General features: G+C 39.7%; 1 protein-coding gene across 1 annotated transcript in view; it reads right to left on the minus strand.

Annotated features, from left to right (window-relative positions):
* TENM1 (teneurin transmembrane protein 1) overlaps positions 1 to 25,125 on the minus strand; it is a 250,817-nt gene that overhangs the window by 219,944 nt on the left and 5,748 nt on the right. The window contains exon 2 of the mRNA XM_067304283.1: positions 485 to 745. Coding sequence (XP_067160384.1) covers positions 485 to 745 — 261 coding nt within the window. The remainder of the gene's footprint in view (positions 1 to 484; positions 746 to 25,125) is intronic.

Here is a 25,125-nt window from a genome sequence, read left to right on the forward strand (position 1 = left end):
GAGTCTTAGTCCAAACTGACAGCTGAAGCTAGTATTTAGGACTCCCAGTAGTCTCTTTGAAGTCACCTGATGGGAGAGTCTTAAAGCTGCGCTCAGAAGCCAGCATGTGCAGGATGGATTGTACACAAAATATATGTGATATAAATGCGTAAACAGGAATTTATTTAGAACCTAATTTATAGGCCATTAAATTCAATTGATAAACTTCCTATTGCATAAAGATTGGAAAGTAGTCTGTCTCTAGAAGAATTACACATTTTAACAAAACCACTGTCTTATTTTTTGTCTTAGTGCAAAGACAAGTGTAAGTTATGCTATAAAAACAATACAAGTATCAAATAACCTTTTTACCTTTCATAAAATATGGAGACCTAAGGAGGAAGGAAGGAAGGAAGAAAAAAGAAAATGAAAATAAATGAGAAAGAGAAAGATCCAAATTCAGTACTACTTCTGTTTTAGTACAGTAGATGCATTTCTCTATTACCATTCTCCCCATCAGACTTCCTCTCGTGGTCAGTGTCGGTCAGCGACAAGGCGGAGTTTGCCCGGCTGGACAAGCAGGAGCTGTGCTCCGATTTCATCCCCCTCATCCACAGGCGCAGGGCACGGTCCGGCGAGGCACCACCCTCCGTCTCCGTGTCCCCGTCGGAGCCCACCTCCAGAGGGTAGCTGTGCTCGGACACCCCGTGCCCGTCGGCCTGGTAGCCCGAGCACAGGATGTGGGGAGGCTCGCAGAACTCCATGTCTGCAAGGGAAAGACGCAGAAACAGATTTAGAAAAGCAATATACATTTGATTTTCTTCTGGAGAATCTGTTTTGAGAATTAACGCTGTTAATCCTATTGGACAGGCGACTTGGTCAGTGACTCGTGGCCATCTGATCTAGTCTAAATACAATAAAATCTAGAAGAGTGTAACTCTAAAATACATGACTGCACTGTAATCGTGCCTTTTTGTCTGATAGAGATATATATTATAGCTCAAATATGTGTATTTACACATACACCCACGCAGATAGTACCACATCAATTTACAACTGAAATGAGTAAATATTAAAGACTTAGAAAGACAGATAAATGCTTTTTTTTTTTTTTTTTTTTTTGCTATGAAGGAAACACTTTTAAAATTAATCTCACAAATCAGAAACCTCCTCAATATTTTTTATCACAGGGGAAACGAATTCAGTATTTGCAAATAGGGAATTTACAAAATTGTGTCTGACATTTTCGGTTAAACACAGAAGAAGAGAAAGGCTACTCACCAGGGAGGCGTTCTTTGAGAGTGCTCTCCTTGCATATTCACACCAGGGCTTTTGGCTCTCCAGTGCTGGTGAACTACAGGACCTTCCCCGAAGAGCAGTGGCTACCAGGACTGTACAAGTGCCCTCTCACAGCACCAAGCAATCGGGGATTAAAGAGTTGTACAGTGCTCAACGCGTCCGTTATTCCTACTAAACACCGTAAGTGCAGGGCAGCAGAACTCCGAGGAAAAACAGAAGGTGGACAGGAACCGTAATGTGAATATGCAGAGGAAACAGTCTCGCAGAACGCCGGGTAAGCAACGCACACAGGCAAAGTACAACTTTCCTTTGAGGTGGCCTCTGCATATTCTCACTTGTGCAAATCCAATTACAAGTGCAGCTCCCAGGGAGCACGACAAGGAGCTCTAATTAAATAAGGATTACCGAGCCGTACTCCCTAATTGAACAGCAGACCTGGGATGCCATCTTGAGAGACTAAATACAATCTCAAACACGTATACAGTATTTTTTTCAATTTCTAGAAAAGAAACATTAGAGACAAGGGGCACTGATGGAGACTGAAACCAAATACTCTCCTCTACTGTCATCCTAACTGAAGCCTTAATTTGCTAGACTAATCCACTTACCAGCCCGTGAGAGGAACAGTTCTCATTTTAAGCATATTCTCAGAGGTAACAAAAAGCCCTGGTATTCTCCTGAAGGTCTTGACCAGAATCTACAGACCTAATGCTAAGCTATCACACACTGAGGTTGCTCAATCTTCACTTCATCTGTGTATCTTTACTTCGCTATCCTGAAGGTCTCTGTTGCGGTGACATCCCACAAGAGCTGGCTCAGCGCTCAGGCAAATTACTTTGCTACAGAAGCATGTTTTGGGGAGGGCATGGGAAATGGGAGGACAGGGAACAGAAAGAAATGACCATGGCCTTATGCAAGGGTCCTGCAAGGTCACCGCGGCACCATGGCTGAGGAGGCAGCGTTACTGCTAGGGCTGGCCTGTGCCAGCAGCACCAGCAGTCGCTGCCCCACTCCTCTTGCCCAGACCAGGGCGGCCGGAGCAGCAAGCTGGGCACCAGGCTTTCTGCAGAGGCCTCCCTCCCCGCTCTCCCCGCTTCTCTGCCCTGGACCCACAGGAGGAGGACTTGGTCCCAGCCCTACACTTGTGAAGCTCCAGAATGACATTGCCTTCCCTACCTCTGCTCTCCAAGTCTCTCAAATGCCCTGAGGGGGTCTCTGAGGCTTGATGGAGATGGTTTGGACAAAGCAGTCCAGATGGGTGGGAAGGAGCTGCACAGCTCAGGCAGCAGGGGCAACGCCTGGCGTCAGGCGCGTATCACTCACACAAGGCTTTCACCTGTCACTGCGGTGCAGTGCTCCTTCATGCTGACCGGCAGAAGAAGGAAGACACGGGGTACAAGGGGTACCAGGCAGGACGGCAAACATGTATGGAAGCTGGGGGTCATGACTGGCCTCTACTGGTTCTCCGTCCTACACAGATGCTCGCAAGAGAAATCTTGAACCCTACTAGGGCCCGCTGGAAAAACTCTCCATTTCTGTCCTTTGCCTGTGGCAAGGACAGCAAACACAAAACATCTCGTCTCCAGAAAAGCCCTGTTTTTCTGAGATTTTCTCATTGGGTATTGGAGACATACACAGAGGCAATCTCACAAAATGCTACCGGATGTAACTAAATAGTGTTGTTCATATAGTGCCTTATTTCAGTTTCATTTTAATTATGTATTATATTCACAACAAGCAAGCTCTACTTGGTTTAATTAGACAACATGGGCCAAATCTTTGTATGACATGAACACTGCAGACATTGATGCTGAATACTCAACCATCATAACCGCACTACACTCCTAGCTTCTACTTTCCTTTTCACAACACAAAATGAATACAAACGATCTTTATACAAAACATGAACTCAAATGGTACGTGCCAATTCTTACTCTTCTTGACTAAATTAAAAAAAAAAAAAAAAAGACTTATACATAAGCCAACAATTAAAAAGCCAACAACAGCAGCAGACTGGTAATACAGAGCCCACTATTAATGAAATAAAGACAGAATCAGATAAACAGGTTCATTCTATTCTACCTCGGAAAGATTATATTGTGCATTTAAAGGGAGGTTGTGGATGTTACTAATTCATCATACATTTTTCAGTAACAAAAACGGTAAGTAAATGCTTTCTTGGAAAACATCTGATTAAAAGTTCTGCTTAAATGAAATGAACTGCCATAAAAAAGCGACAAGAGTTTCACCCTGCATACTACACCTGAGCTCTGGAAAAAAGGTGAAAGCTAAATCTTGCTGGCAAGTAGCTCACAACCAGCAATGCAACTACCTCTTGTCACACGCAGGGATAAAGCCCAGATTGTTCACTATATCAAACAGTTATGATGGTTAACACATGCTTTAGCAGATGTCATGAAAAGGGGGAATAATGAGTACTGCCATTTAAAGAAATATATTATCAAAGAAAATTAAGATTTATCTGCTAAAACCATTAAAATTCAGGGAAAGCAAGTTTGGCTCATCCATTTGAAGAGCTGTATTTAAAAACACTAGCGGGTATAAGCAGTAATGAGAGGGTACTTCCAAAGAATGATAGTTTATTGCAGTACATTAAGAAAAAATTATATTGAAAAACCATTATTTCCTCATGAAATAGAGGAGAGCCAAGAGAATTCATTACCAGCCTTGATAATGGTCTCAATTTTGATTAAAACAGGCATACTCTAAGAGAACAATCGCACTGATTTTTGGATTTCACCCTCATAACAGCTGAGACTATTGCTCAGCTTGGAGCAAGAGAACGCGCCTACTTCATAATGGCCCGACTCTGTTCCTGCGCACGCAGGACCCAAAAGAAGCAAGGCTCGTTTGCTGGTGCAAACTCCAACGAGTCCCTTACGGCTTGTCCCATAATACAGAAACAACCTGCAATGAACCTGTCCCATGACGGGTTTTTTTTGTTCTCTCAGAGAACAGTTTGACTCTCGTTTTCAAACTTGGAGTGGTGTGAAGTACTACAGCAACGCACGGTTCTTGGATTATTTCTTCTTCTGTCAACTAAGACGCATTCTGTGATCTCAAGAGCCACTTTGCACACCTCCTTTCCCTTTGAAGCAGATTTTGCCTTATTTTCACCAGTTAGGGAGTTACAAGCGGTGCAGGAACTTCGTGAGCCACGCGGCTGACGCCAGGCCCCCGAGGAGCGGGGCTGCGGGCCTCCCCCGTCCTGCCGCCCGCCCCGGGCAGCCTGCCTGCCACCCGCAGCCTGCAGCCCAGCTTCTGCCCGCTTGCAGCTGCGGAAGTCAACAGGAAAATTCATCCAAGTAAATCTCCCAAATGCCAATTCGATTACACGTTTACAAAGCACAGAATTTACCCTTTGGTCTGTATGTTAATTCAAAATGTAGCAGCTAGCATATTCAATATTTTAGCTATTTTTTTTCTGGTGGAGCAGCAGAAATTGACTTCTTTATACTATTACTCATATTCAACTGACATCCAACACAATGCATTCCCTTAATAGTCCGTTTCTTAAGTATACAAGCTTTTGTAGTATTTTAACTCCCACAGGATGCATTTTCTGAAAAGCACTTCAGAGTGCCAAAAGTGGCTGCTCTTAGTCTGCATATCTAACCTTGTTACCTAAAATACTACTTATTTCCACAAGGAGATAAAGTTCAAGTGGATTTATGATAGATTTAGTCTTACCAAAAAGACACACTCAGAAGAAGAATGAGGAAATATTAATATAAAATTCAAGTTTTTGCATAAACTATGGACAGAGGAAAAAGGTTGCAATTATGAATTTATATGGAAGATCACGATAGGATTTTATCCCTGGGGCCTGGCGGAATAGCCCATTCTAAGTTAAAGGTTAAAAACAATTATTTCATCCCCAATTTTTGTTAAAATATTAAAATCAAAGCAACATATAAAGGAATGTATAATATTTTATGCTATCAGGAAATGGAAAGAAGTCTGGGTCCAATTAAAAAAAATTAGCATTTCAATTAACAGAACCTTTCCTCCTGTCCTTATGCAAGGTGTTTTTTCCCTGAACAAAACCTTCACAGAGGAGCAGCCAAGAGAGGTTTTACCCCTGGACAACAGTGCCTTTGCTACCCTTTAAGCTGCTCTTGGTGCTACTGGAACCGGGCAAGCCAGGCGGCCCCGTGACACTGCCGCCGCACCGCTCAGCGCCCCAGGGAGCTGCCGAGAGCTTTTGCCTTCTCCCTCCCTGCAGGCACCTTCACCCGCTACGCGGGGACTTAGGGCAGCACCAGCTCAGCCACCGGTTCAGGAAACAGTTTACAGTTTGGATTTTCATATTGATGTAAAGCATTCATCTCAGCGCATCTTCAGGACTATTCCCTTGTCCTCCGACTGGTCAGGCGTGCCTGTGTGTCAGCTCCGCTCTGTGCGCCTCTGTTCAGTTCTTCCAGCACCAGCACCAAAAAATTAAGCAAGTGAGGGAGCATGGAGGTCCTGCTCTTCAACTCAGTAGTTCTGCAAATTTGAGTGGACTTGCAGGATTTGGGGAATTTCTACATTGCTGCCAATTGCCAAGAATGTGGCTGATTTCAATGTGGCTTAGGAGAGTAAATAAAGAAATATTTGTTTAAATAAAATATCTAGCATAAAGAAAAAGGACTGCCAAAACAAAGTAGATAAGAGAATCACAAAACTAGTGAATAAACAAAGCCGACCATAAAGAAACTTCCCTTCAATTTTTCCTATTCCTTTAAGGCAAAATGTCATTTTTTATTAATAAAAAAATGACAAATGATAATACCTACTGCTTAATAAACTTACCTGTTCAGCTAAAGAAACAGCTGTCACAAAAACACAAGATTGTTTATAAACTGGAATAGTTTGATGAGTTGCATATTTTAAAAGTTTCTTTTAACTTCATATATTTACAAATCTATTTCATCCTTAACTCTTGGTATTCAATTTTTTTTATTCTGAGGGAAAAAAACCTCAAAAACACACAAAATCAATTATCTAAATGAAAATGTAAAAATTGCTCTGTCTCCACAGCAGTAAAACTACAAAGTAAATTTGTAAACAGAAACTGGGGGGCAGAGAGCCTGATTAGCTGAAGAGCATGGAGCAAACGAAAATATATTGGAAATTTAAATCTGTATTACTCATTTCTGGCCAGTCTCCTTCGTCTTTTACACTTATTTGCGAATAACACGACTACTGGAGTCTAGAGAGCCGATCCTCTGTCAGATTCTCTATAAAGATCCTGAACAATATTGAAAGGAATTACAGGAAAAAAAAATTGTATTAACCTGAATAGTGTTATTTTTACATTAGTTACCAAACCAGTGCCTGAAGGAGTGACAACAGGAATGCAGGGGAAAAACCCCCAAGCGCTCAGGTTTTGAGATTATCCTAGGGTATAGGATTTTCTAGTGTGCTACGTATCATTGAACCTGCGTATGTGGTTTCCCACTTTGAACTCAGGCCAATAGCTTAATCAGCAAGTATATTTTATATGTTTCAAAATGAGCAGAAAGTAAGGGCAGCTACTCATGCCATAATATGATTGAGAGAGAGGGAGGAAGGGGGAGGGAGAGATGTAAATCAAATGGAGAAAGTGAAGTTCACATTCATTTTTGAAGCAATACATATGCACCGTCCTAAATGAGAAATTTTGAGGGCTATTGAGCACTCCACAAAATTCAGAGTGTTCAACGGCCCTTAAAATTTCTCATTTCTCACCTGAGCACCATGGTGTACTGGCTATACACTGGACTCAAGAATTACATGCACAGAGATCTTTAGCTATTCCATAAAGTCATTTGCATAACACAACCAGCTAGATAAACTTTTGATTTTTTTTTTTTCTGTTTACGTTTCATTTAGTCAAAGTCTTCTTTTTTTTAAAAAAACTTGTTTTCATGTTGAGAACATGCTGCATCTTTCCTGGGACAACATAATTGAAAGACATTAAACTTCAGTAAGCATTCATATGAAAATCATTGAGAAAGAGACCAAAATTCAATTAATTTGGAAAAGCACATTACATTGGCTATTAATTTGCTCTGTAAGTCTTCTGTTTATCACCAGCTACACAATTATTGCAGTCCAAAACAGATTTAAAGTTGCATTTATTTTAATAAAACAGAAAATTAATTTGATATACCAATTACACATAGGTAAATACTCTATATATAAAATATGCCATTTGCGCTTTTATACTTTCGTATCAAATGCATACTACAGCATATGTTTTCTTCTACTGCATTTCAACTTCTCCTTACATTTCCTTAACTGTAGTTTATTCTCCTATATTATTCTGTAGTTACCACCGGAGGTGCTGGAAAGTTAATAATAATAATAGTAATAATCTAATAACAAATAAAGAGAGATTAAAATGGGAGTCAGAGTCTGCAACAGCACTGAGGAGTTTCATGAAATTTGCAGATTAGGCACCTAAGGGATTAGCAGAGAAGTCTGCATGTTCAGAGGACTCTGTCTTAGAAATTTATGAGAAGGAAAGCAACTTTGTTCCTCAGGGCCTTCCCTAGAGGAATCAAAAAATGAGGCTGTACCCCAGGCCTCATGGCAAACATGTTTCTGTTCTCTTCTTCAATCCAATTCTTCAAACTTAAGAAAGAAGACAGGAGCAGAGCTGCACCAATTTTTCAACACATGCCTAGAGTTCTCAGATAGCTGCTCATTTTTGTTTTTTTTTAACTACTGCTAAAATCAACAGAATAAGGAAATGTACTTCTCAAATTCTGCATGGCATCCATCCTGATCTTATGAGGACACAGACCAACTTTTTCTTCCTCCAGAAGTGTAATATTCTTTCTGTAGATCATCAGAAATCTACAACGTTAAAGATTTGTTTTTTAAGGGTCACTAGCAAGATGCCAGAGGTGAGGCTTCTGGAGATACAACGTAGATGTATACTGTCATTATCAGATCAGATTATCAGACTGGGAATTTAATTCTTCAAATTTAAACACATCTTAAGGATTGCTGGCTCAGGCCTTTCCCATTGCTGAAGTGTGGCTTTATGATGTAAAATACTTCCACTCACACAGAATTTGTTAAAGAGAAATTTCTACCGCAGGCACTCATAAGTATCTCCTCTAATGAATTTTAGAATTATAAAACCATAGCAAACACTAGGAGGTAGCATTTAACCTAAATTTCTGATAAAAGAAACCTACTTAATCGCAAATAATGACCACACTAACTCTACTCTATTAAGGGAAAGAAGAAAAAAAATCTGATTATCACAGATGAGAAAGAACATCATTATCATCTGAGAAGAAAAATGAAGTTCTTAAAACGCTACAGCTGAAATAGAGTTTGGATAAACTTGCTTTACAATACATTTAATTACAATTTCATTTTCCACATGCAAAAATGTATTAGGAAATGGAGAATTTTCATGAAAAAAAATCTGTTTTTTCTCCAAAAACTGTATTATAAAGAGAAAAACATTCCCATTCAAGAATGTTAATGTTCTTTGGTTCTGAAACCCTTTTCCAACCAAAAGCTTTGCACTTCTGGATGCGTGGGTAAGTCACGCTTTCAAGGAAGCAATAAATAATGGATCCTTTCCCTTTTTCATTAACTTTTCAACATTAAAACCAGTCACAGTCTTATTCTGTGGACTTCATAAAGTTTGTATATAAAAAAGAAAAAAAGAGGAGACTTTTACGAAGGAGCGCTGCGCAGCCCTCGCCCGACGCGATGTCCAGCGAGGCGGGATCAGCCAGGGGCTCTGCCGCCAGCTCGGAGGCCTGCGCGCGCGGCGGGCAGCGGCCGAGCGCGGCGGAGGAGCCCGGCCTCGGGACGCGGCGCCCCGGGCAGCCCCGCAGAGCCGGAGCGCGAGACGTTTATTCGCTTTAGCGTTTGTTTGGATCTCAGGGCTTTTCTACAAAGGCTGTACGTGACTGGCCAACAGGCTTTGTATTTTATTTTTTGCAATTATTCTGTTGTAGTAAGTCACAGAAACGAGTACCTAAGTGAGGTTTTATTGCCCTCTCAAACCCCAGTAAGCAGCCAGTACGCTAGGGCAAATACTATGTAGGATAGGAGGGTGCTGCTTTTTCCATCCATGTCCTGCTACCTCCAAGCGTGTGGCTGGGCTTGGGTGAAAAAAAGGCAAAGCAGGAAGAGGAGACTCTATCCAAGCAATCGTCCCCTGTCCAAACCAACAACGCCCCGACAAGATCAGCATATGTATCCTCTCCTTTTTTGTTGTGAATCAGCTAGAAATCCAGAGCAGAAAATTTGCTATCAGGAATCAAAAGAGAAAAAGCTGCAAGTGAGAGACAAAAGGCAGCAGCATCGAGAACGACCGTTCGTAAACCTTGACAGGCACTGCTGGCTTCGCAGGGTGAACTCTCTGCTGTAGTTTTGGACAAGTCAGGAAACAGAATGAACCAGAACAATGCTATTTAATTCTTTGAAAACTGTCCCTTTCTGATTACTCAGTTAAAGCTTGGTGAACCCCAGCCTGCCAGCTTCCAGTGCCACCAGGTCTGCTGGGCAAAGGCAGCAGACCCACACTGCCGCCAACCTCTGCGGACCATGAACGCTGCCGGCCCTGCGGGTGCGGCTCGTTCCTCTCCCGAGCACCCACTGCTAAGAGGGATGTCGAATGAAGACAAGATTTGAGAATTTCACCCACTGGCTTGGTGTGATATCTGACATCTGCAGAATAACATACTTCATTTTGTACTTCTTTCTCTCTCGTTTTTATATATGCATACATATGTGTGTGTATATATATACACACACACACATATATGCATGAAATATTACATATCCATAAATATAGATACAGAAAGATATAAATGTAAAATTGCAGAATCGTAAAACAACTTAGGTTGTAAGGGCCTTCAGTGGTCGTATTGCTCAAGGCTTTTGATGAAGAGTATTAAAGTCCATTTACTGAGCAAGGACTGCTATCGTCAAATGCAGAGCACTAAGAAGCATTTTAATACCAGGTGACGCTTTCAAAAGAGGCAGGGTTATGCCCCTAAGAATAAAGCTTAATATCCAACTTTGTTTTCATGATTTTGAAAAACCCATCCACACTGATTAAGGTTTCACTGTTAAAAATGAAATGCTAAAATATCCCATTTGCCCTGGATATTCACTAACTGCTTTTTAATATGTAATCACCTTTCCCACTAAAAATCAACTCAGACTGTGAGATAGCTCCTACTTGAGTTTAGGACAGCTAAGCAGACTGACTTTGTCCTTTTCTGGATTAGGGGTGCACATATTTGCATTTTTTCTTCTTTTTTTTCCAGGTCTCTCGCTCTGTATTTCAAAAATTTACATGTAGCAGACATGATCTCAATACATGAACATCTACGATTCGTGCAGCACTTTCTTGAAATTAGATTAAACCACCCAAGTAACATCCAGACCAACAATGTACTCTTCTGATTCATCTTGGAACAAGCGAGTGTGCGTGTTGTGCATGTACAAGTGCGCACAGCGCACACACACCCTTTAGTACTTCCATTCACTTCCAGTTACTCCCAGTTGCCAATCTGACATCAATAACAACATGTGAAAGACAACTTGGCACATTTACTACATTTGATTAGCCAATCGAGGATACAGATTGTCAGTCAAATAACACCTCTTTCCCCAAAAAACTCTTGAGGGGATAATTAACAAATGTTCCATCTGACCAAGAAATGGGAGATTAAATTGCCTTCAAAAACTTCTGACCACTTCTATCCCCTTCTTTCTTCAAGTGCTCAATTTACCAAAGGGATTTCAAAAACGGCAGGTCAAACTTAAAGGTCAGCCATACTGCAGCTTAAGTAATATTAAAGCAATTTGACAGAAATTAATGTTTTCAAATTTCTTATTTTTAATATATATAGTCACAGTAACTATTTTACAACTGTTTATACTCATTTCCTTCCAGCATCTTTATTAGATTTTCTAGTATTTCCAGATACTATTATTTCTTCTAACTACATTTCATTAATAAATTACTTTAACTATAAAGACTACCATATTCTGTCTCATTAGCTACAAAATGGGGTCGTATTTTTGCTTTGATACCACCAAGATATGTCCAAGTAACTCAGCTGAAGATAGTGGGGTCATTCCAGACATGTGCCCCCAAAACCACACTGTGATAATCTTGCATAAACACCACATAGCATCATTACTGTTCAAGTTAAATAAACAGTTCTCAAAAAATATTTGACCCCAAAATGCATAATGGGAAAGATAAAAATGGGAGCCATTTATGTCAGTACAATAAACTGAGATTCCTAGCTTATTACATGTTACCAACAGAATCGAGAGCTGTTAAGGTAGAGAAACTGGGCACAGACGGGAACAATGACTATACTTCAAGAACATTTTTCAAAACTAATCTGATAGCATTTGTTTTTATGTTGTTAATCTACTTAAAGAGGTACTACAAGATGGCCAAGTCCCTGTATTTTAGGAGGGGCAGATGTCTGGAATACCAAGTGCTGTTTTCATCTCCTTTTTCATCTCGCCATTTGATGTGGAGCTCCGAAAGAGGGAACAAGTACCACGGTTCCTGATCTATGCCAAAGGGAATCAAGTACGAGACGAATTCCAAAGCACACCAAATCAAAGACTGCTGTACATTTCCACTAAGTTTAAACAAGTGCTTTGAGTCTGCATGATCTATCGACAAAATTTATCAAAACTCTGGGAACAAAAGAACAAAGCCACTATACTGAGATAATTCTAGTATTTTAATGTGGGTAGGAGGACTTGGCTACATTTTTTGGAGCTCCTGACATTTTCAGCTACCTTGCACCTTCTTAATGTGAGTTCTAATTGTTTCTAAATACTACATAGCTTATTTAGGTGTACAATACTCATTTTAGTAGCTGTTCTAGGCACTGACTTGGAAAACTCCAGCCTGTGGTTTAACCACACAGTATCTTATTATCTTTATCTTTCAGTCAGACACAGCCATATACTTGATACTTAGCCAATAACAAGTCACTGCCTGGTAAACATTAAAATGTGACTTCTGCTCTTTGAAAATGAGAAGGCAGGCACCGGCTCTTTCTAATGCAAACATAACGTTGGCTTCATCGTCAAATCAGTGGATTCAACTGTATTGCTAATGCATATAAAGCTGTTTAGGAGGCTGATTACCTAACATGAAATATCTAGAAACTGGTAACTAAACAATGGACTATATTAGAGAAATCCTCAAAACGGAAATCAGAAAATGAAATTATTAGTTTGGATCTTAACCGACTGAAAAATGGAGGCAGAACGAACCACGGTGTTAGCATTCCACACAGAAACAACTTCTAACGTTTCCTGAGGTCTGCCGCTGAGCGGTTTTCTGGTGGGATAGCAAATGCGCAGCCCCAGCCTTCCATCATCGTGGCATCCCTCACACTCTGCTCCCACGACCCCGGCTCAGCAGCATGCCACGGCAGCCTATGAACTCACCATAACTCTTCGCTCTGCAAAGAAGCTGCTTGATCAATGATGCTTGGGAAAGCCAAGCTATGAGCCTCCATAGCAGCTGAGAGTACTCTAACCCACAGAAAATAAATCAAACCAAAAGGGCAAGATATCTCACTAACAGATTAGCCTACAGCAGCCCTGTAGACTCTTCCATGCCCTGAAGGAAAGCCTGCCACGGGCAGATAAGAAAAGCTCAAGTTCAGTATTGCTGCAAATGTTTCGTGCCTCCTTACTAAAAAATTCACACAGTTGGGGGTGAACTAATTGAGGTGGTGGAGACAGTAACACAGAAGGCATTTAAAATGTAATTAAACCATGATCAGAAAGGGGACACATAAGGGAGAGAACACTCAAAATGAAGACTCCAGGGAAATACCAGCGTCGAGCAAAAATGAGAGCAACTGCGTATTAAACTGCATTCAAAGAGATTCCTATATACTGCTAAAAGAATCTGTGCAGTTATCAATTCAAATACTAAGGCCATTGCTAATCAGGAGGAGGAAGTACAAATTTGTTTTAGACTGGGGACCTGAGAGCAGGAGCCACCGGCCACGGGTGACTGCTGCCGAACAGGGGCAATCCCTATCTTAATTCCTAGGGTATTATTCCAAAAAAGCATACTTTACTGTCTGCTGTTTTGGAAGGACTGTAGCAACAATTGTTTCATATACTGAAATGCACAGTTCACACACACACTCTACTATATACATTAAGGTGGGGTAAAAGAGTAAAAAACAGGTAAATATAAACCTTACAGTGTTAACCTAATGGATGTAACAGATGTTCCCTTTGTGACAAGCTCCGCAGTCTGGAGTGACCTGAAGTGATAGTCTACAGAGTGCAGTTCCTACTTTTCCCCCCTCAATGTTAACTATTTTACAGTAAAAAATACAAACTTCTATCCAGCCTCAAAAGGAATTGTTTTCGGATCAACAAAAAAGAATATTTACATATCCTTTTGTCCAAAGCCTCTTTTCTATCTAGTAGACAGTTTTATGCCTTAAACAGACCTTAAAGCCCTTTTCCATTGTTTTTTCCTATTAAATTTGTTTTGTGCAAGCATGCTGAGTTCAGAGTCTTCATGTGAAACAGTTCCCCTTTACAAGTCACCTGTGGATTCTGTTTTTCTTCACATTACCTACTACTCAGTATCATCTCATTTCTCTGCCAGCTGCCTCACCAGCTCCTGAGCTGCACCATCTCACACTGTGTTTGATATTAGACACAGCGGTGGTAGAGCAAATTGGAAATAAAGAGCACAGCTGATCAGGGTGACTGGCAAAGGATGCAAGTGGCAAATCTAGAAGTGGCTCTGAATCAAAACATGTTTGTAGGAACTTAAACCACATTACCGTTTTAAGAGCAAGACTCGCACTGACTTTGCTCTCCTCAGATGGTGCTTAGCACCAGCAGCCAGCACCTGCCAGACTGAGTGCTGAACCAGGAGGAGGCATCTCCTAACGCTGGAGCTTCCTCAGGAGGGAGAAAGGAGGAGGAAAGGCTTGGACTGGGAGAGCCCAATACCGAGAAAGATGAACAGAGAATTACAGTGCTGTAACCAAGAAAGTGACTACAGTACAGCGAACCCTTTTCACTAGGCTAATAAGAACTATTTCCCTGGACGGTCTTTTCAACAACGACCACATTCAGAAAGCAGCGTACAGCCCTCTCCCCACCCCTTCTCCCCTATCTCTCTGCTTTATTTCTATTCAAAATGGATAATGTATGAACAACAGGGAAAGAATGGATGGACGCTAGGACAATAACCAGAGCACTGAATGAGAGGCAACCTTTGGATGAACTGTTACAGAAAAATTTACAAGATATTGGCCAGAAAATTTCACAAGTCAATGTTTTCCTTTTTAATACAGCTGTCTGCCTCCTTAGACCATCTCGCTGAAATCCTAACTGCCAGATTAGTGGAGCAGGTTTTGAGGATGACTTTTAAGAAATAACAACACAAATAATGTAAAATTTTGTCATGAATGTTGCCAAACACACCAAGCAAGTAAATACATCAGTTATAGAAAATCTTGTATTGAACCCTAACCATTTCAGATGCTATGACTGATCTTCTCTAACTGCTTCTATTCTATTGCAGCTACTTTTTATTTAGGGCTTTTATTCATCTTAATAATAATATTTGCACAAAAGAAAGACAACTGCCTTTATGTTCTTTTTTTTGCTTCTTCAGTAGGACTTAGTTGGCATTTCAAATATTTTATGCCTATAAGTCATCTAAAGAGATCATAAAACTAAATTGAAATACATGTATTTGCTAGCAACATTCCACTTATTCCACTCAGTTGACAGTCCAGAGAAATCCATTACAACAGCCGATTTAAGGACTGAGATTTTTTTAAAATCTCTATAACTCTTGGGAAAAACTTGAAAATACTGAAATGTAATGCCTGAACATTCAATCGATCAAAGCATATATTCTCAGTTAGAGTACAAAGTTGCAGGAAACAACCTTGTTTATGTCCGTTATGCCGTTACCTCAAGTTCAGGTATGGGATTTAAATCAGCACGTGGAAAGATGAGTGGCAGATGCCTCTTCTTTCCCTTTCCTAAAACCTCAAGTATTGAATAAAGGGAAGGAAGGATTTCCTAACCCCGGTCATGGCCATTTCACGCAAAACTTGCACCTCAGATGATGGAGCATTATTGAAGCATGAAGCTTCATGCTGCCAGAACAGTGGCAGGAATGGTTGGCGGTGTGAGAAGTTTGGTTTATTCGCGTGGAACTGTTGAGGAATGATGATAATTATCTGTCAAATGAATAGTCATCACATGGGTGAATACGAGGCTGAATACTTCACTGGAGAGTGGGAATAACGTGATGGAGAAGTTGGCCAAAGCAGACCTGGTTTACTTTGTACTGAGGGCTAGTGCAGCTGCATGACATATGGACGGGTGCCAGGAATTCATGAACTGGAGAAACAGCCTGCAATAAGCAGCCGCATTCCCTGTGTTAGTCTCTGAATACAGGGCAGAGAGCTATCTAAACATACTTTGATAGCCCTGAAGGTGTGCTCAGCCCTACAGCAGTAAATACAGGAAGAAGTAAATAGCATTGATTCTATTGATTCTGGAAGAAGTAAATAGCATTGAGGTACCCAACATCACCTCTTCCTGTTCTCCATAACTCCAAAATCTTCCCCTATCACAGACCACCTCCTTTAATTAGAGCAATAAAAATTTTCAGAGGCAGCAATTTGAAAAGGTACACTCTGCCTGCTGATTTCTTTGCTACTGGTACAACCCTCTGACTAGCTGGTTTGAATACCTGGCACTTGACTCAACAGAACGATGATCATCAATGTGGGACTTTAGCAGGAGAGTTTAACTCTGTTTGTAAACCCTTTTTTTGTTTTTTTAAATAAATGTCACCAGACCGCAGAAGTCTAGAAAAAAAAGAAGTGTTTAAGCGTGTAAGAAGTTCTCAACTGTTTAAAACAAATGCAGAAAGTAAATTGGATTATTTTGAAGAATCTTTCCTTTCATGATCAGAAATGAGATGAATAGCTACATGGGATAACAGAGACTTCAGGAAACAGAGAGGAACCCAACAGGATAATGAAAGAAAAAGGAAACACTCTCTGTATCTTCTGGTTCCAAAAAAGCTTTAAGTGAATCTACACTGACTCTAAATTGCAACATAGCAGTATTTAAGTGAATAACAGTAAATAAATGTATACGATGGTGAAGGTTGTCATTAGAAATGGTACACACAATGTATCCCCATCTGCATGACAGCTTTGGAGTCACATGGAAGGCACGTGCAATCCAGCCAGCTGACCGGAGCCATCACTCACTTTCTGTGTTTGTGCCATCTCTGGGAAGCAAGCCAAACTTTAATAATGGATAGTAGTATTAAAAAATAAAAATAAAAAGTGTAGGGAGGATCCAAGAGATATTGTGAAGACATGGATCATGGAGATCTTCAAAAATCTGATCCAGCAGCTAAAATTTAAACATGGACAAATAATTCATTATGTGTTTTTTTTTTTTAATTGACTGAAAGCAGATTCTTTTTCTATACACAGAATAAAAGCAAATTATTAGAATCACTCTTCCTGAACACCTAAACTCTACAGATCAATAGCGGACAATCCATTGAGAACATTCAGTAATCGCTACTACTATTTCAGCTTAAACTAATGTCAAATCTATAGGTACAATTCTCACTGATACTAGGAAGAACTGTATCCCTAGAATCGACAGCTGAAGTTAATCCTTTGAGAACCTGTGTACAAAGCAAACCAGACAAATAAACCCCATTAATATGTCCTTTCTGAAAGCATTAATTATATATTTCTGATAAAGCACTATTCTATGTATGCACTGACACAAGCTACATTATTAACAATTAAAACATTACATGTTAAAAAATTACATACAGACATGATTATTTTCTGATTTGCAGTAATGTGACTAGGGAAGTCAAAGGACTGACTGCATACAGACTTAGTATGAATGACAGAAGAACTAAGACTTACTTTTTTTCATATTATTAGCCATAAGCAGAATACACAAAGTCCCAATCCAAAGAGCAAAGCACAACACAAATGCACATCTAATAGTCTCTTTAAAGACTAAAAATCTGTAAAATCTAATGTGTTATTGGCATTATATAGCAAAGTGAATCCTTGGGAAATGAGAGAGAAAAAAAAAAGATCAACAGAAGAACCTAAAAAATATCCAAGTAAAAATCCTCAAAGAAAGTTTAAATGCTGAAGAAGCGATGAAGAAACTGTAAAGCAGAAATTCAGCCACCTCTTCGGCATAACACAGTACGGAGTAAGGTGCCCAAGTCCGTTTGCTCAGTTAGTTTTACCTCTGGCAGTGGCATAAGGCCCGTGCTGAAGGCAGAGGCGACAGGGAGGCTTTGCCACACGCAAGGTGAGTGGCGTTGGGACACTGAACCCTGCGCAGTGCTTGGTAAGGTGGCACAAACAGATAATCCAGTACATTTATTACTCTCTTGCTCATTTTACTTTTCTAACAGAACACACTAAATGCTGCTGAATACTACAGAACTGACTCAGAGAAGCTGGATACACAGGAAGATAAGAGGAACGTATTCAAAGGAACAAAGACCTACTTTGTGTGACAGCAGTGACGATGGGTGGAGGGGTGCTGTCAATGCAGATAGGTGCACTGTTATGTTCATTATTATTTTTATATAACAGGTAATGACAAGATGGTCATCCAACATATGCTCACATGAATGAGAACTTATCCCGTAAGAACAGGCAGTTAATTTCCTTTTGTACTCTTTCTACTGAAATACAAGGACTTTTTCATACCATGCCTTTCTCTTTGAGAATTTTGTATTGAGATTTCCTTCCAAAGAGCCACAGAGAAATAAGTTTTGTAATCCAACACCACACACATGGTGAGAAAAGAAACTACAGTGACAGGAAATTACTGATGCATTTTCCAAGCAGCACAGGGGAATGCATTTGGGAACTACTATTAGATATTTCTAATATTTATGTGTTCAAATATGTAATAACTGACTCCAAATGTAGAATCAGGGAATACAAAAATTATTCCAATGTTTGCATACATGTACATACACACTTCCAAATTTGCATTTCCTTTAATCTCAGAAAAAAATTCTGGATATTTTTCTGGAGTAGACAGGGTGCAAAACTGCACCTTAAACTAATGCAGGTAAAACTTGCATTGTACTGTGTCAATACTACACACACTCCCCTCTGTATTTATACACACGTTTGCAGTAATGAATTTGAAAATTCCCACGAAAATAACAATGGGAAAATATTGTAGACAAATTTTAAAATCAATTCCTGCCTCCAACTGAACTAAATAGCTGCATTTCTGTAGAACACTACATGATCCTTTTACTCAACTAAAAATAATTAAGTAACAATCTCTTCAATTTCATTACTAAGAAGGATTAAGGGTAGGAATCAAAAGTACACAGCAGAAAACCACATAATCAGTGCCCTGATATGATTTTCAATAAAAATTAAAAAATTACAATATCTTCAACGTAGCAGCATAAGAAATCACAGAACTTTTTCTTCATGCCAATAGATGGTGAAATAAAGAGGTCAAGCTGGCAAACCATTAATTTCATGCAAGTGTTTGAAAGGGAAGAAAAAGTTTGATATTTAAACAATATTTCAATGTCCTCTTTGATCAGGATTTAAAACTTTCATTACTAAGAAAACTGTATGCCTGTTTCACAGGCCACAAAAAGGCATCTGAAAAAGAAAACTACATCTTTTCTATATTATTGCATTAATTATATTTCCACTTATCATGAATGTTTACTTTTATTTACTCACGTCTTGAACAGTCTTGAAGCAAAGCATGCAAGTCCCTCTGTCAAATGCCGGAAGTATAAAATTTTATAATTAATCAGTGAAAGCACAGAGAAGTTTCCCTTTTTTAAAATGAGAAAAACTAGCTACCAATGAATTGAACGCGTTAGGAAATTAACATACCAGTAAACAATCAATCACTACTTTATCTGAAAATTTTTTTTTTTAATTTTTACACATAACAAAAATCTACTCCTAGGATACATTGTTTCAGATTATGATGTTAAAATTACACGTGAATAATTTTTGCTATGTAATTTTAAATGAATAGAAACTTAAATTTTTAAAATACTTCTAAATGCCAACCATTTTCATCCTACTAAAATAGCTGGAAGCAAGGGAACCTTAAGCACTTTTGGCAAATATTTTGCTGCTTACACTGCTGTCCACTGTACATCAGAAATCCAAAACTATCAATACTGGGCAAACGTTAGAAAGCTTAAACAAACTCTCTGATAGAGCACATAGTTTAAAACCACTGAGCCGTACTACCCCCCTACTTAACCACTATTAGACCAACGCACCTTCATTTGTTTAAATGCAAACAATCTTATTTTATGTTTATGTATTATTATATTATATAGTATTATATATAATATATATTATTATTCTCATTAATTAATGTGTTTATTAATTAGTGAGAAAGCATCTAACAAATCGGGTGAATAAAAAACTCTCCATTCACTGGGAAAACTGGAATTCAAATAAATTTAAAAATTAGATCCAAATATAGATTAGCCTCAGTAAGCTTAGCTACTATTAACTTTATTAACAAAGTTTTGCAGAGCAGTTCATGTATCTACAATGGATTTTTCTCAATACTTGAAACAGTTACACAATTTTTTCACCTTGTGGTAACATCCTAACAGTAACACTACCTATTTTTGTAAGCATGAGGAGTGATTACATTCATTCATTCCCTCCTCCTACAGGTCACCTCCACTGCTTTTGTCCAAGAGGCAGCAGCATGTTTTTTATATTATGTGTAATTTGTGATGTTTAGAGATGCCATCTACAGAAAAGTACTGCCTCTAGGTTTTAGTAGGTCTTAAGAACCCCTAGGATTTTAAAGTTAATCCACCATTCTTTATAATTTCATTTCTATTTTTGGAATTCCACTGCTATACAGCACTCTAAGAATTCCAAGAAAAATGCCTTAATAGTAAAATGATATAAGCAATGTTTAAATTAAGAAATATGCACGACAACATTAATTTCACTTATCAATAGACATTGTTAGGTTTCACCTACTTGTTCACTGGAATGGGTGTTTTAAATGTCTTAAGCAATTGATTAAATAATTTATTTAAAATTAAACACTAACCAAAATGCAGATGAGAATGCACACTACTTTTTATGGTGCTATCCTGGGAGAGCAAACAAAAGAGGGAAACGTGCTATTTAAGGAAATATTCCAACTGCTTTTGCACATCTCGAATGCAACCAGAACCTCCTCTGCTTCACACGGCTGGCCGCTGACTGCAGACACAGCGGCCTCCCAGGAGCCCCGCTCAGAGCTCCGGCGAGGACGCTCCCTCCCAGCGATGGACCTGTCCTGCCCAGGCTTGAAAGCAAGCCCTCCTCCGCGCTTCCAAAGGACTCGCCTTCCCCCCAGTTTCAGAGCTCTGTGAACAGCACGAAAATCAGGCCTTTCTCTTTCTGCCCAGCTGATCAAACTTCATTGCAGGTCGCAGGCAACCCAAAGCACCTGCTCTGCCCCAGGGAGCACCCCGGGGGGTGGCTGGCTTTGCAAAACACACCGCTGTCCCATCCAGCTTGCGAAGGAGCACGCTGCGGAGCTCGGCACCGCGCTCGCCTGCTCAGAAAGCTCCCTGCAGCGCGGAGGCGCCGGCTCCTCTGCAGCCCGCGGTGGGCAGCGAGGGGGCTCTCGGCATGTCCACCTGCCCCCCTGCTGCAGGCCACCCTCCTACTGCTGCTCCTCTTCAGCTACGAAACAGCTCTTCCCTCTGCAGATTCCTAAGCTGTCTTTGACGATCCTGCCCGAGCGACTGTCCCTTTTGGGGGAGAGGGGGCAGTTCAGACGTCACCCGTGAAGCTCAGTCCCTTAGGTCAAATCAAGGCACCACTGAACCTAGCCCATCAGACACTGCCATTCTCAGCTATCATAAACTCGATATGAGAAAAGCTGCAAGACTGGTCCTTCCGATACTCTGTTTCTGAGCACGGTCCTTAAGACAGTCCATTGCTAGCTTCTTTCCAAGAAGAATCAGAACTTCTGTAACAGTTATTAATTCCAGTCCATTAATACTGAATAAAGTATCGTTAATCTTTTCAAAAGTTTATATAGCTTGACTTCTGTTTCGTTAGTCACCATGCTAAGATTATGATTTGAATTTGCCGACTTCATAAGCTCCTGGTGATTTTCACACAAACTAGTTATATTTTGATACGCAACTTTTCTAGACTCTCCGACTGATTCCTGAGGTTACAGCAGGAATTGGCCGTACCAACCTTACTCAGTACTCATTCCTTTACTGTGTAACTGGCACTTGTAAAAAATCAGTCTGCTGGTGCTGAACATTACCTTATTCCTTTCATGCTGCTTTTCCCATCTGAGATAAGGATACTGCATCTACTCGCAAAGCCTTCCAAATGAGTGACAGTCAGTGGGAAACAGATTTTTGAGCAGCTTCCAATAAAACTGAAGCTTTGAAAATAGAACCTTAGATTTTAAATCACATATACAATTTACTTCGCATAAAGTATTTGAGTCTAATTCTCGAAGGAAATACTAATTCAAACTCTAAATGACTCAAGATATACCCACCCTGCTGCTTCACCACATTACCAGCAATGTCATCTACTCACTGAGTTACTTCTTGACACTTCTTTATTTCAGGAGGTACAAAACCTTCTGACAGATACATAATTTAGAAACACCAGGAAGAAATGTTATTTTGTTTCAGCATCTGCTCTATAAATGAAGATAAGCAAACCAGATTTTATTTCTAGTTCCAGAAAGTAAGACAGCTCTTCTTTGTTTCAAAAAGAGTGACATAAAAGCCACAGCAAGAGTGTGTATAATAAACTGGCTTGTAGGACAGATGCGGAGTTGTTTACTTGTTCCCATGGTCCAGAACACTTGCTTGGTTCTTCTGCCTTGACATTTGTTGATATCTCTGCTTTAACTCACAGAAGATCTTCTTGGACACTTTGAAGTGTTATGGGAAGATGCTCTATTAATTTAGCAGAAGCATTTCATAGATATTCTGGTATCATTTGCATGCTCTGACAAATATAATTCCAGGCCAGAATGCACAATATATTAGGGTGACCCAAAAGCTTAAGACGCTACTGGAGAGAAGCATTAGCATTGGGTGATGGTTGCTGTAAGGACTGCTATAACTTGGCATCTGTGAATGTGACTGGGTTCCTCTCTCCTGATTTTTATTTCTATGACTTCTGGTATTTTGCACTACAGAAAATCGGTGATTCTGAGAAGTGAATGGAAATTTGAATGGTCTTTTACATCTGTACACTGCAAAATGGATTTTTATTAAGCTTTTTTTAACATTTGGGAAATTTTTTTTTTATTCCTTAGATGAGATTTGTTGACGGGATTGGAAATGAACTGTGATCCTTCTCTGAATTATTTCTTTTTACCCCCTCACTCTTTTCCCCTCTCATATATTCATTTTTTTTAATCAAAAGAATTACTTACGAGAATGAAACTATTTTTGATAAATACATGACATTTTTCACTGAGATGCTGGTAGACATTGTAAGGTTGGAAACAGCATTATGGAATGGGGACAGCAGGTTGCAAGGTTTTATAACACATTTGTCATCTAGTAAGGGAGAGTCCACTTCAGTCTAGTGGGAAAAGAGACTTTGTACACGCTGTTTGCACATGTATATTGATTTGACAAGGGGGGAGAAGAAAAGTATTCCTACCAAGAGATTTTAAAATGAAGCCACAAAAGACACAGTATCCTCCCCCAGCTTTTCCAAGGAGAGAAATTTCCAAACACTTGGCAAATCAAGAAAGAACATTTACAGGAGGCCTGAGTCTTTTGTGCATCTTTTCCCCTCCTCAGAGTTTGCAGATAGTCCCCGCTTCGAGGAGAAGGCTTCAGTCCAGGAAGCCACAGGGAACTCCCCGCCACACCGGCTTTCTCTCCGAGACAGTAACATCATTATAATTAGCACACAGCCGGCCAAACAAAGCACAGCACAGCGCAACAGGAACCCACAGCCCTGCAAGGGAATAGAAGGACACAACGCACCACAGCTTTAAAAGTGTGGATTCTTTTTCTCCACTCCATGTGCAAGTTTCTTGGATGATATGAAGCTCAAACACTAAGACCAGATGGCATAAAATACAGCAGCTTGAGACTGAGTTTATTAGCTATCGCTTCCCTCCGTTAGTATACACAGAAATCTGTAGGGCCTTTAAATCAGCTTTGGGACTGAAAGATGAGTCCCTGTCGTGAGGACAGTAAAAGGTATATATTAAATATCCCTAACACTGACATCTCTTCTCTGCTATGTTTCAAGTTCCTGCTCCAAAGTATGTAGGTACAAAACTTACTTAAACTAGGTTCTCAGAGGATTTTCTAAAATTAGCAAAAATAATTTTGAAGACAAACAGTAAGGAAAACTGCAGTGTAAAGGTTAAATGTTTGGCATATACAAACAAATGAGAACAGATTCTTATAATACAAAGTCCCTCAGCATTTCTGAAAAAAGCCGTATCTAATAATAATGTATTACCAGAAATCTTTTCTCTCCTCTTTATTTTCTTCCATAAAGCTACGGATTTTAAAGGTAAGAGCTTACAGAAACGATTGGTTTCTCTTGTAACCAACCTGTTCCCAACCTTCTTCCTCCAGAACTTGGGAATGGTTCATTCCCTGATGCAGAGTACCATCACCTTCCACAGCACCTCAACACTTTGTCCTAAACAAACTACGCAGCTTGAAGGTTAAAACAAACAAACAAACAAAAAAACCACCACCCTTCATTAAACCCACAAATATCATCATAAAGAAAACGCTGAGAATGAGAAAAGTATCTAGGTGCCTAATGAAGAGTTTAAACCTACCTTATTTCTAAAAGCCTTCATGACAGTGGTTCTTTTAAGGGTGACTTTTACTTTTTGTTTCACATTTTTCTTTGCCCTTTTCAAAACTAATGAACCCCCTCCCGCAGCAAACATAGAAAATACATTTTACCATGTCCCATTTACACATCAATATATAATCATTAAAATATTCTGAGGCAGTCTTTATCCCATGAATAATATTAGCCAGGCTCCAAAATATGCAACTAGCAGGTAAGAGCTATATTGAATTATTCTACCCTCATCTCAGTAATCAGGAGGGTAGCACTGACATGTGAACACTACCTTTTTAATATCCTAGTGAGAGTTTGGGGATGCACCTTAGTAAAACTTTTTCCCTGTATTAACTGCTCTTTAAGGAGGTTTAAAAGCATGGAAGGTTTAAATTCAACAAGGAAAGACTCAGCTTTCCAGGTTTCAGTAAAGTTATGCCAATATACACAAGCTGTAAATATGACTGTCAAAGTTAAGTAATAAAGTCTTCCAAATCTCTATGAAAGTGATGAAAAATCACAGGCTTTCTGTTGGCATTAATTTTCTCCGGGAGGGCTGATGAGACCATGAACTTGAGGTATGCTAGAATATTATTCTACTGTTATATATAACAGGTTAACGGAAACAGCTGATAAAAATTGGCTTTTTTTTATCTTTATGTGTCATTTAAAAATACAGCAATTGAAACAAGGAGCACTTGCTACAAACAGCCCAAATTCTACTCTCCATGGCCCTGGTACAAAGCAGATTCACAGGCCTGGATGGAGTAACATCATTCTTAAATCAGAGAAGAACGTAGTCACTGTGTAAAAAGCTTTTGCTGCTTCACAGATGACAAAAAAACACCATGACATTTTCCTGACAGGACAATTTCCTACTAGTACTTGTCAGCATGCCCTATATTTATGTCTCTGATGTTAAATAAAACTGGTTTTG

Source organism: Apteryx mantelli, chromosome 13 (genome assembly GCF_036417845.1).
Source record: "Apteryx mantelli isolate bAptMan1 chromosome 13, bAptMan1.hap1, whole genome shotgun sequence".
Taxonomy (NCBI): Eukaryota; Metazoa; Chordata; class Aves; order Apterygiformes; family Apterygidae; genus Apteryx; species Apteryx mantelli.